Genomic DNA, 13,114 nt, shown 5'->3' with positions numbered 1-13,114 from the left:
CACTCTTAACACTTGTAGAGCTACATGATCAAGGTGCAGCGTGAGGGTCAGCCACAGTCTGCAGTGGTCCAGAGAAGCTTTGAGGAGTTTCATGAGTTGCACACCAAATTGAGACTACTGTTCCCATCATCCAAACTACCTAGGTAAATGTATTTCCTGTCAAGATATCTTAATGTGAATGTCTTGCAGGAGAATTAGGGGACATTTGGGTTTACTCCTTTGTGTATTTTTACAATTTGTGAGGTGTTTTGCTTGGCCTTAGTTACAGTATATCCTTTATTATAAGTTTTAAAGGATGCAATATACTTGAAACATTGTTTTATCTTTTTGCTCTGAAAACATTAGAGAAATTAGGTAAACTGAATCATATAGTTAACAGTTTACTTTCCCAGCACTTGATTAAAGAAGGCTGTGTATAGTAAAGCCTGTGAAGCAAAAGTGAGAATTTACTTATAGTATCTTTGACTACAGTTAGTTGTTCTGGTGGTCAAAGCCATAAAAGAATGAAGCTGGTATGGGGATTCTGCTTCTTTTATGTAGCTACGACAATCTGGCTCTCACTTCATGGGCTAGCTGCTTGGAGGTTGTGTAAGCATGTGAAACCTTGTGAAACTTGCAATTAATACATTTTGTAATTCTTCTTGCACTAGGTTTCCTAGCAGATTTGTGTTTGGTCGATCACGTGGTGAGGCAGTGGCAGACCGTAGGAAGGATGAGTTGAATGGATATGTGTGGCACTTGATCCACACCACCCCTGAAGTGGCCCAGGTAAGCACTTGAACTTAAGTCCTAGTAGCACTATAGTACAAAGAGTGAATCAGGAATGTCAAAGTGTAGAGTTGGGCTGTGTGGATTAGGATTTAAGTGGTATTGTCCTAGGTAGAACCTGAACTAAGCAGAGTCAAGTGGAGGTATCATAGTCTCTCACCAGTTTGGACAAGGTTGAGTAGGGAGAAGAAAGTGTAGCATAGCCTTGACACCAAATGAAGGAGTAAATAGTACATAGAAAATATGTATGTCAAGAATAGCAAGGAAAGTGTGTTACAACTTGGCATTAGGCTGAACAGACCAAATCACTTGCGTCATACCTGGGTTCAAGTCTGATACAATGAATCAGGAATGCCATTTTGTGGCTCAAGGATGGTTGTAGTATGCCTGGCAGACGGAAGACTAGCGTAGGTAGGGCCCAAGTTGAATACATTTAATCATATGCAATAACCCCACAGTAAACTGAAGAGAATGAAAAAAGAGTGCCATAGCCTGCCACTGGATGGGCAGTTAATCACAAGACTGGACACCTCTTCCAGATTCTGTCAAGATGGTCTTGCTACATTGCTGCTAAACATAATGAAATGAGTACCATTCTGACATTCTCCTTTTCTACCTTTTTTGAATGCAGTGTGACCTCATCTACACTTTCTTTCATCCACTGCCACGGGATGAGAGACCAGAGAAATTAGTGAATGTCACCCAGCCTAAATCAGGTAACCATTCACTCTGTGTACCTGTTTCCTGTTCTAAGGTTATTTTTAAGTCGCTTTGTCTCCTTCAAAGTTTCACCATCATATCTTGTTCTACCTCAGATATGACATGGGCGCCCCCTGTAGGGCAGATATGTGGTGAGGTGAAGCTGTCCATCTCCTACAAGACTGACAAGCTATGCATTATGGTCATGCATATTCGTGGATTGGTGAGTACACAGGTTCCTTACACCATGGAGCTTAAATTGCTTTAGCTTTACTTTGGAGTACCTAGCACAAGAATCCAGTCTGGCTGTCAGCTACATCTATAGATTTCAAGGTTTGGTTTAATGATCTCCAGGACTTTTGACTTGTGAGCCTAATAGGAAAATTATGAAGATGAAATTATGATTAGATAAATGAAATGATTTGTAACAATCTAGCTTTTTGTGGTTAGGCAGGCAACACTGGATTATGGTGAAAAAGAGGTAACTCTAACAGATGTGAGCTTATGACAGCCCACTTACTTGTGTATGTGATACAGAATAACATTCACACAACTTCTTCTTCTCAACAGCCACCGCTCCAGGATGGGGCTGACCCAAATCCTTACGTCAAACTTTACTTATTGCCTGATCCACAGAAAACCAGTAAAAGGAAGACTAAGGCTGCTCGTCGCACCAGAAATCCAACATACAATGAAATGGTGAGTAGTAGGTAGGGTGGTAGTGGTGTAGAATTAAAACAGAATGAGATATAGTGCACCTAGAAGGAGAATAACATGAATTTTATGCCAGAGAAAGAGAAATTGTAAATTAATTAATAAATAAATGTCTTACTACAATAATAAAAACAAAATATAAGTGTATACTACACTAAAGTGTTCTTTACCAGGTGTTTTTAAGGGAAATATATCTATATATAAAAAGAAAGAATGTTTAATGTTAAAAACATGCTATATTACAAAAATATGTTGGTGTACAAGACTTAGTAGAAATGGAGCTATGTAAAATAAAAATGAATTGCCCTTAGTATTAAAGCACTGATAAAACAAAAACGTTATATACAGTATATATATGGTGATAGTTCATCTTGTGTTTTGAGATAATCTGGCCTAAGAGAAGCATGTACCAGTAGATGAAAAAAAGTAGTCATCCCAAAATAGACCCTTGTAGTACACCATATACTAAGAATATGCAAAGAATTTTCTACCTGTTAAGTAAGACTGAAACCAATTTAAGACACTGCTGGAGAGGCCCACCCATTGTCTAAGGTGATTTCTAAGAATACTGTGGTCTATATTGTCAAATGCTGCACTCGGGTATAAGAAAACAAGAACAAATTGGCTTCTGTCCGCATTAACCTACAGGACATTTACTTCTTTAACCAGTGCTGTTTCTATACTGGTATAATTTTTTCTAAAACCTGAAAGATTACTTTGTGGTGTGTTTTGTTTTGTTTTTTTAGCTTGTTTATGATGGCATACCACGTGGAGACCTTGAGCAAAGAGTCATCCATCTCCGTGTGCTTAGCGAGGAGGGATTTTGGGAGAATCCTTTGCTTGGGGAGACCCGAATTCCACTAAGTGAATTTGACTCTAATCATCAGAAGGTGGACTGGTACCAGTTGAACAGTGGCAGCCAAGATGTTACCCGATAAGCCATAGAAAAGATGGGGCTTTTGGGGGGTGCAAAATGAAGAAATGGTGATGTGCGTGTGTGACTAAAAGTGTATGAAATAGAGAACTATAGAGTGTGAAGGATGTCTTGGTGAAATAGGGGAATCATTTGTAAGATGGAAAGATATGAGAATGTATATCCCCTCTGAGGGAGCAACTGTGTCTGCTCCCATTCCAGAATCACTTTCTCTTTCTGCACTGCAGATCACAGACCACATGAGTTCAGTATTCTCAGTGGAGACAACAGGACTTGGGAGAGACTGTGAAGAAGAACCAACTAGGAGTCTATGCATGGCAGTAAATGAGGCACATCAGCTTAAAACCCTACTTGGGTTGCTTTGGCACTTGTACAGGGATGTGCTAAGGAAAGGTTTTTCAAGAACAGCTGTACCCCACCCCCCACCGCCTTTTCTGTATATTATGAGGCAGACTTGTTATGTTTTTCCTTGTAACCTTGGAGGTGACATCAAATTTGCTCTGCTACTTCTGGAGCCAAGGTAATCCATGTTGCCAAAAAAAGCCTCATGCATATCTTACCATAAAATTCTGGATTAAATTCTGTACTACTACACTAGAAGGCAGCCTGTCAACTCCTTCCTTCCTGTATCCTTCATGGTGTCAGATGGCCTTGCTTAATTCTAACCAGGTGAAGACGAAATTGTGCTAAAGACCTTGGTGAAGGAGAGAATAACTACTGAATTCTTTTTTTGAAAAATGGACAAATACAGTAATGACATTTTATATCTGTGTGTCTGAGTGGCTAAAAAGAGCCAAGCAAGCAATATTTTCATGTTTTTATACATGTCATATCATTAATGGTATTATTTTATTTGAAGTCATCTTTAGTCAACAGCATGTTCTTAAAGCATGGCACATGCCCTAATGGTTACTTAAAAAGCACATTTTGGAGGATAGTGTTCAAACAAAAATGCGCTGAAGGTGTGGATAGTTTGCTGATACTGTAAGCATTTTAAGGCAAAATTCTACTGATGCATTAATGTGTTTATAAACTTCATTGGTATATTTATTTGTGGAGGAATGTTTAACACTGTCTAGAAGCATACAGTATGGCTTATTCTTCAATTTATTGGTCCTATGTACACTTAAAAATTATTTATGAACATACAGACTCTAAATTTTCCTAGATTTATATAACTAAATGTGTGGACTGTCCATGAAGTTATGCATTTCTTGTGAACGTCCTGATTGTTCATAAATTTGCTCTCTCAGTTTATAGAACTCCTAAATTTATAAATTGTCAATGAAGACGGCGTACATTTACATATTTCACAAAGCTGAAAACTGTGAATGCATGGACTACTCATAACTTTTAATTATTGATTTCATAAATTACTACCTGTGTAAGGACTATACAAATTTAAACTTAAATCCAGAATTTAGGAATTGTTCATAACTGTACAGACAGTTGTAAATTTAGTTATGCACAATTAATGATATTCCTGAATTTATTAACTTTTAATGCATGCATAGACAATTCATAAACTTGCAAGTTTTCTGTGTTACTGAACATTATTAGTGTATAAATGTACATCATTTATGAGTATATTAACTGTTCATGAATGTGGAAGCCATTCATACATTTTTATGCTCTTGTTTTACAGATTTTCCAAGTTTATGAATTTTTGAATTGTTGAGTCAGGACTATTCATCACTTAGCAGAGTCAGTTTTTCTGTTTTCTAAATTTACAGACAGTCAAGAAATGGGCTGTCTCTAAACATATGTGTTTCCTGATTTTGTGACATGATGAATATATATTTGTAAATTTAGAATAATATTATTTTACAGAATTTTTTGGCAGTGAATAATATATATAGTCCATAAATTTACAAATGTCCTATAAATGTTGAAGTTTAGTGTGGCATATTTCTGCTGGCACATTTACAGATTTCCTCAGCTGAACCTTGTACTGTTTGTACAATTGACACAAGTTGCCAGTGCTTATGCATTATTTAAAAGTATACATGCCTTCCATTAATATTCAGATTATGTGAGTTTATTTGTTAAATGTACAAAGTAAATTAAATTACAGAATATATCAAAATTATTAATTTAGAAACCACCCGTGTATTTGAAGACATTCTTCTTGAGAGCTTATACTACTTTACATGGTTTTACGTGGGATAGCAAACTGAATTTTCAGCTCATTTGAATTCTTAAGTTATGGTGGATTCATCTGTTTATGCAGTTTACAAAAGAAAATGAATTATATAGTCTCAAATAACTTCTTTTGACAATTTGTTCATGGACCAAATGTAGGAACTCTTTGAAGATGTCAAGTGTCTAAATGTATGAGCCGTCTATGCATTCTGTAGTTGCCTGTAAATCTGCCATGTTTGTGAATTCATGGACGGTACCACCAGTCAGCTATGTGCACCTTCACTGCAGAGAGGGTCTGTCAGCAGGTCAAGTACAGTTTGTTGAACACATTATTTTTCCTCATAATTAAGACAGTGTTGTGGTTTATAAGCCAACAGTATTTTTTATTCCTTTTCAAGAATACCTGGCTGGGCTTCTGTGCTTATTCCTGTGGCCTGAATTTGGATTACCAGGGGGGATGATGGGCAGTGCCTCCTATGGCTCAACATGGTTTGAGTGTACCCTGATGAATTAAAGGAGCACTAATTTGATGCTCCATAGGTCAGTCATGTTGGCATCAGGGGGAAAAAAAGTACTGGGGAACGGAACTGGAATCTTAATTTAATTACCTTACGGGGCTTGTAAACTTCCATACTGAAAACTGGTGCCAGCCTGTAGGAGATGTGTGACCTTTCCTACTTCATGTAGTTGTAAACATTTTTATGGTGCTCAGGCATGGCTGGGTCTCAGTCAGAGTAAATGTCTCTATTGTTCTGCCTGCCTGAACTTGAGATCTGGCTACTTTTAAGTGTATGTTTATGGTCTTTTAATGGCCATTATGTGCCCAACAGCAGGCTTGGGTAATTAGGTGGGGTAGATGGCACAGGGTGGCCATTGTGCTGTGTGCTATCTGCAGCGGTGCCACCTTTCTGTCCCCTGGAGGCAGTGACCGTGTTGAGATGCATCATTGACAGATAAGCAGATGCGTAGTGTCCTCTGGAAGACTGGCCCTATGGGCTGTCAAGGATAGAATGGAATAGAATGTAAGTTCAAACTGAACAGGATGTGTTGCAAATGCAGCACTTATTATTCTTGTAGGATTTTTAAAAAGCTCAATGTTTGTATGTATCATTGTGTGTATGTGTGTCTATTTGTAGATTTGTTTGGTTAATTATGAAGTCCTTTTTTAATTTTATTTGCACTAAATAAAAGGCAATAATTTAACAAAAAATGTCCAGAGACTTGTACTTTAGTTACATTTTGTGTTTATTTAAATGCATTTTTTTCCTCGTGGTTAGGTTTAGAACAGTCATTTCAACTGCTTAATTCTTTGCAGTATGTGTTGCAGGACCATAAGAAACATTGGCAGTAATAGCTGAGCTGACATCCTACATAATTAAACACAAGCAAACATGAAGCTGCTAGCTCAGAAGTGTGTGTCCCATTTATAAGAATGCACACCCAGACCTACAAACACAGAAGCACCAAGAATGAGCATGCCATCCAACTCGCCATTTATAGACGGACTTGAATGGCTAGAGTATACATCCAGTGCCCATTTGTCATTCATTTTTACCACTTTGCAGAAACTTGCTTTCACTTTGACATTAGAGAGTCTTTTTCTGTTATGCCAAAGGGGGGGGTCATTAATTCTTACAGGCACTGTATATGGAAATCTCAAGTTCAATTTGAACTATTTAAACTTTTCACAATTGTATGTAGTGTGTTAATTTTGTATGACTCTTTCTCTGCCATACTCCATTAACAACTTTAAATTGACATAGTGCATTTTTGCAACAATTGCATCATAAATCCTAATATTTTCAGATACTTTATTTTAAGGGGTGATAATAGTGATAAAAAATCTATTTCCACTCGTGTTGCATTTTTGTTCACAAAGAGCACAGTGCTGTAATTCTAACACCAGCCTTGATTATGATAAAATGCACTGCCGCCTCACTTATTCATTGATGTACTCGTGCTTGCAATCGGGTTTTCAGATGTCTAAGTCACATTGTCTTTGAAGTCTGAATGTCAGGCCTAAGTGTATGCTGCTACAACACCCATTTAAAGATTTTGCAAGTAATGAAAACTGAACTTTGGTGTGTTCTATTCGCTAGTCATGGCATCAGAGAGGGCCAATGTGCTGCAAGCTGATGAGCATGCAAGTAAGAATTTCACTGTGCTATGTACACGTGACGATAGTGACCCTATAAAATCTATATACTATATTTTCACTAGCCAAGTGATACAGTATCTCTCTGATGGTCAGTATCTGGATTGAAGAGTAAGGCTGCTTTTCAAAGGATATATTAGTAGCTGTGTGGGGTACGCAGCACTTCCCAGTGTTGGAGCACCAACTGAACCAACAATCTTCAGCTGTACAAATGGGGAACTTGTGGAAAATCTGTCAGAGATCGGGTCAAAGGTATGGATTTGAATACTGGACATGGATACATGGACACACTTGTAACTTTATATACTGTATTAGATCAATACACAGGGTGTAAAAAGTAAACATTTACTGGTAATCTGAGCATAAGACCAATTAAAATGGGACAGACTTTATTACATTTTAATTATCATAACCACATCATACAAACATAGAGCTTCCATGAAACATAATAGATGATTCATAACATTCTCAAACCTGCTTAATCCAATTCACACACTTCATAAGGTCAGTTTGGAATAGAAACAGACGCTAGGAGAACACACAAACTCCACACAGACAATGTCCACAAGTAGGATTCAACCCCAGGTTACACTGACTACTCCACCAGTCATTTTTTTTTTACCTGCTTAACAGTATCGCAGGGTGTGTTGGAGCCTAGACCAGCTAGCATAGGGCATAAGGCGGTCCATTGCAGGCCATACGCACACTAGTGCCAATTTAGCACTGCCAATCAACTCTAAACTTCAATGTCTTTGGATTGTAGGAGGAAACCAGAGCACCTGGAGGAACATGCAGGGAGGGCCCAGGACACAAACCCTGGTCTCCTTACTGCAAGGCAGCAGTGCCGCCCTATCGCCATACAGCAAAATTTAAATCAAAATCCTTTACTGTATTTCACTTAGCTTATGAAAACATTAACAATGTGACCACAAGGGGGCACCAGAGAGCCCCAAACCACACACACTGCAATATGCCGCACGTTAATGGAATAAAATAAAGGATATTTATTCCACCAAGCACCTTTACAAATTTCCAGCAATGTGCCACAATTATGCAATAATGAGCAATAAACCAACAATTCTTCCTCCTCCTCATCCACCTCTACTGAGCATTGCCTGCTGCCTCCCGACTCTGACTGAATTACTCGAGACATCGGGCTCCCTTTTACACCAGACCCAGGAATGCTTCTGGTGCCATGCCACGTCTGCCGGGTAGCACTTTGGGGCCATAAGAAAAATAGTGAGGTCCACCCCCGAAAGAACCCTTTACTGGTACTTAGAGACCCCGACAGGGTTGCATTTCCAAACTCCACGTCCCAAGCACCCGCCGTGGGTATCCCAACTGAGTTCCCATGTTAGGACCACTGTCACCTTGGATATGGGGGATATTGCTGGTCCTTCCATTATTTGATACCGGCCAGATACAAATTTATTTATTTTTTTCTGCCAGCCAATCTGTCTGTGTTGTCGCGTTGCCCTCCTGACCTGGTAACAAATTATTCTCCATTCTTGCCAGGGTGCTAGTTTTCCTCCTAAACAATATATAATAAATTCAAAAAAGCCCAAACAAATACAAGGTTCAGAGCATATATTTTGATATTCATACTTCCATTTTCTATCCTGTTTATCCAGCTCAGGGTTGCTGGGATCCAGTGCCCACCCTATCAGCATTTGGCATAAGGCCATCACAAAGCACTCTTGGCCCAGCTTGATCTTAGCAGACCTGTTTCAGCACACATTTTGGAATTTGGGGGAAAACACAAAAATGATGAAACAGAGAGAACACACAAACTCCTCACAGATGTTGACCAAGTGTTCATTCAGACTCAGAACACGAGAACTCTGTGGCACTAGTCTTACCCATTTGTGCCACTGTGAACAGTTCAAATGGGTATAACACAGAGAGACTGGTAGAGCTGCAGTCAAAGCACAAGGCACCGAGATGTGACTCCCGGCTGAGCCGCTGTGTCGACCTACACATCACACAAATGCACGTTACGTAGTAGTGGTAGTAGGATCACATCTAGAGTACAGTGGATGTCTTACCTGCAGGTCCAACCAACTTGCACCATGTCACCAATTTTATGAGTCATGATAAACAAGAATGCATTAAAACGATCACCTTGAAAAACAAACAACTTACATTTAATCAAGCTTCTTCCTTTGCCACAACTAAAGAATTGGTTTGTACAAGTCCATTATTGCAGTGTTGACCGGTGCCCTGTACAGCGTTGGTCCCTATTTTGTTCCCAGTGCTGCAAGGATCCATGACGCTGTATTAGAATAAAAATACAGCAAAGTCCCAAGTGATAAAATGAACTCTTAGTGTTGAAGATATGCAGGTGGGTGAGCCTGTGGTGTCCTGGAAGATGGACTGTCTGGCAGACCACGTTTTGTGAGGCTCAAGGTCTTTGTTTCTCATACAGATGTGAGCAACACTGGAGCGCCACAGTGAACTGCCCTGTCATCCTTCGTCTTCACTCTGTACATCTCAGACTATATTATAACAAGAGTTCTGGTCACCAGCAGAAATTCTCAGATGATTCTGCACTTAAGGGGGATGAGACAGACAAGAGGAGTCAGGGGGAGAACTTTGTTTCTTGGTGCAAAGAGAATTGTCTGCATCTTAACATGGGCAAAATGTTTGCTGCACAAAAAAGTCTCTACATCTGGTCACTATCCAGGGAGTGAATCCAAAGGTGGTCCATTCCTTCAAGCACTTGGGGCTCCACATAAATGACAGGTTGGACTGGTCTCCGCACACAGAGAAATTGAAGAAGAATGGACACAGCGGGCTCTTTTTTCTTTAGGTGACTGTGTTCCTTTAATGTGTGTAGTGCCATCCTTCACATCTTCTACAACTCTGTGATGGCCAGTGGGATTTTCTATGCTGTGGTGTGCTGGGCTGGTAACATCACTTGAAGAGAGGCCCACCAAACCAACAAGCTAATTAAAAGGGTAAACTCAGTTATAGGATGGTCGGGACCCCCTGGATTTAGTAGCAAAGGAGAGAATTAAATCAAACCTGAGTGCCATTATGAGCAACGCTGCACATTTTCTCTCTCACAAACACACACTTACACTGAGGACTTTCAGCCAACAAATCATTCAGCAGAAGTGTTTAAAGAAACGCTACTCGGGGCTCCTTTATACCAATAGCAATACATCTGCATAATGCATCACTGGGAATATGAATGCCAAGTCAAAAGTTTTATTTCTTATTAAATTTAGTCAAGATGTTCCATTACATTCAGATCTGCTGACTGGAAAGGCCATAGATCTCATTGTCATGCTCATGATACCAGTTTGAGGGGACTTTTGCTTTACGACATGGTTTATTATGATGCTTGAAGTAGCCATCAGAAGGTGGGTAAATTGTGACCATGAAGGGATGCACATGATCAGCAACAATACTCAAATATCTGTGGCATTCAACTGAGGATTGATTGGAATTAACAGGCCCAACGAGTGCCAAGAAAACATTCCCCCCACCATTACACCACCAGCAGCATGGACTGTTGACACCAGGCAGGTGCTTTTCCAGTCTTCAACTGTCCAGTTTTTTGACTCTGTGCCCACTGCAGCCTCAGTGTCCGGTTCTTGGTTGACAAGAGTGTAACCCAGCGTGGTCTTCTCCTGTTGTAGCCCATCTGCCTCAGAGTCCAACATGTTGTTCATTCCAAGATGTTTTTCTCTTCCTAACAGTTGTACAGAGTGGTTATGTGTTACTGTAGCCTTTCTGTCACCTCAAACTAGTCTGGCCATTCTTCTCTGAATTCTTATCAACAAGGCATTTTTGTTTGCTGAAATGCCACTCAATGGATGTTTTTTGTACCATTTTGAGTAAACTCTAGAGAGCGTTGTGCCTGGAAATCCCTGAGGATCAGCGGTCAGGCTTCAAGAAGGGCCATCCCACCAAGATGGTTCTACTTGCCATTTCACTGGACTAGAGCTACCAACGTGTCACCTGTCCTCATCCTGCTAGATCTCTCCTCTGCTAACAGATCCTCCATGCCACCCTCTCTGACCTTTAGTATTACTTGGACGACTGCCCTCAATAATCTTACCAGGTGTCCTACTATGAGAAGATATCAAGGGTGCACCAGGTGAGCATGGGTGTTCTCCAAGGATCTGTGCTGATTCCTCTCCTCTTCTCTCTATATACCTCCTCAGTAGGTCCTTGTGACAGTGCGGTTCAGCACCACCGGGTCCTTCCTTCCGGGGAGCCTCTTGAACCCACTACCGCCGATAATGTACCCAAGGGATGAGCCAGTGGATGAGAATACTCACGCAAAGTAAGAGGTAGGTGTATAAAGTTGACAAGTGCTTTTATTAAAACGATTCAAAATCAAAGACTGTCCCAAAATGCAGTGCTCTCTTCCATGAATAAATAAATTCATAAAAACAGTGAACATCCATGCGGTTAAAAATCCAGAACTTAAAACAAGAATAAAGCCATCACAGTCATCGGGTCCTTGTTTCATCGAATGAGCCCAGCACAACATCCACTTCATCTTCCCAGTTTACCCATTGCTCACTCAGCTGATGGAGACACTAGCAGCCACATACTCTCCAACCCAACACCCATCTTGGCTCGGTTGTCCTCTCATCTTCCTTCTTGCTCACTCTGGTGCACCTTGCATCCCTAGAGAGAACTCCACCACTCCACAAAATTAAATCAGTAGGGATCATCCGCCCCCAGAGCACAAATCCTTCACTGGGACATCCACTGCACTGCCTTTCACACATCCTGGCTGGAAGGCCCTGCCTCTTCTACCAATGTTGTTCTCACAGCTCTTGTCTTTCTTCTCTTCGCCCTTCTGTCTCCTGCAGGCTCCTGTGATACTAATGCTCCTAACGGGGTGGAGGTGTGAATGCGCTGCGCCCTCCATGGAAGAAATAAGGCACCTGGCTGATGCGCTCAATCGCACGTGTCTTCAGAAAGGCCCCCCTATATGGCAGGCCATTTTAACAACGCTGATATCGTTGGTTTTAAATTGGATATCACGCTTTTAAAATTTTATATTGAGCTTTTGATATCTGATATAAAGTTTTTGAAATTGTGCTTTTGAAACAGTTTCAAAGAAAGAGAGCGTAAAAGCTAATATATGTTGGCAGGCCCTTTTAACATTTAATCCATTTTCCCTTTTTATGAAATTTGATATCAGGCTTATAAAATTTGATATCTCACTTTTGAAATTTGTTGAGAATTTGAAATTTGATATCAAGTTTTTAAAATTTAATATCGTTCTTTTAAAATTTGATATCAAGTTTTTCAAATTTGATATCACACTTTTTTAAAAAATTTTATTTATTAATTTTATTGTAATCATTCCATACAGATAGATCAATTTATACAAAAAAGAATTGAAGACAAATCAAACCCCACCCTTGAGAAGGAGAGCATGGCCAAAGGAGAATTGCTAAGGGCTTTTTAATAGGGCAAAAATAAACAAAAGAAAGGAAAAAATATATATAGGTAAATAAAAAATGGAGAAGGGAGAAAAATGTTGAAATAATTATTTATTCTTATTCTAAAATATTATTGATTAGATCCTGCCAGGTTTTGAAAAAATTCTGTACAGATCCTCTAACTGAGAATTAGATTTTTTCCAATTTCAAATAATATAAAACATCAGTTTCCCACTGACTTATCAGAGGAGAGTTAGGATTCTTCCAATTTAACAAAGTAAGTCTGCGTGC

General features: G+C 39.7%; 1 protein-coding gene across 1 annotated transcript in view; it reads left to right on the top strand.

Moving 5' to 3' along the window:
* Nucleotides 1–6,467, top strand: part of pik3c2b (phosphatidylinositol-4-phosphate 3-kinase, catalytic subunit type 2 beta) — a 123,209-nt gene extending 116,742 nt beyond the window's left edge. The window contains exons 28-33 of the mRNA XM_028796664.2: nucleotides 19–143; nucleotides 651–768; nucleotides 1,400–1,484; nucleotides 1,584–1,690; nucleotides 2,038–2,166; nucleotides 2,928–6,467. Of these exons, the coding sequence (XP_028652497.1) occupies nucleotides 19–143; nucleotides 651–768; nucleotides 1,400–1,484; nucleotides 1,584–1,690; nucleotides 2,038–2,166; nucleotides 2,928–3,119 (756 nt within the window). The 3' untranslated portion in view covers nucleotides 3,120–6,467. The remainder of the gene's footprint in view (nucleotides 1–18; nucleotides 144–650; nucleotides 769–1,399; nucleotides 1,485–1,583; nucleotides 1,691–2,037; nucleotides 2,167–2,927) is intronic.
* The last annotated feature ends 6,647 nt before the right edge of the window (nucleotides 6,468–13,114 follow it).

The sequence above is a fragment of the Erpetoichthys calabaricus genome, chromosome 3 (genome assembly GCF_900747795.2).
Source record: "Erpetoichthys calabaricus chromosome 3, fErpCal1.3, whole genome shotgun sequence".
NCBI lineage: Eukaryota > Metazoa > Chordata > Cladistia > Polypteriformes > Polypteridae > Erpetoichthys > Erpetoichthys calabaricus.
This window is presented reverse-complemented; position numbering and strand designations above follow the sequence as displayed.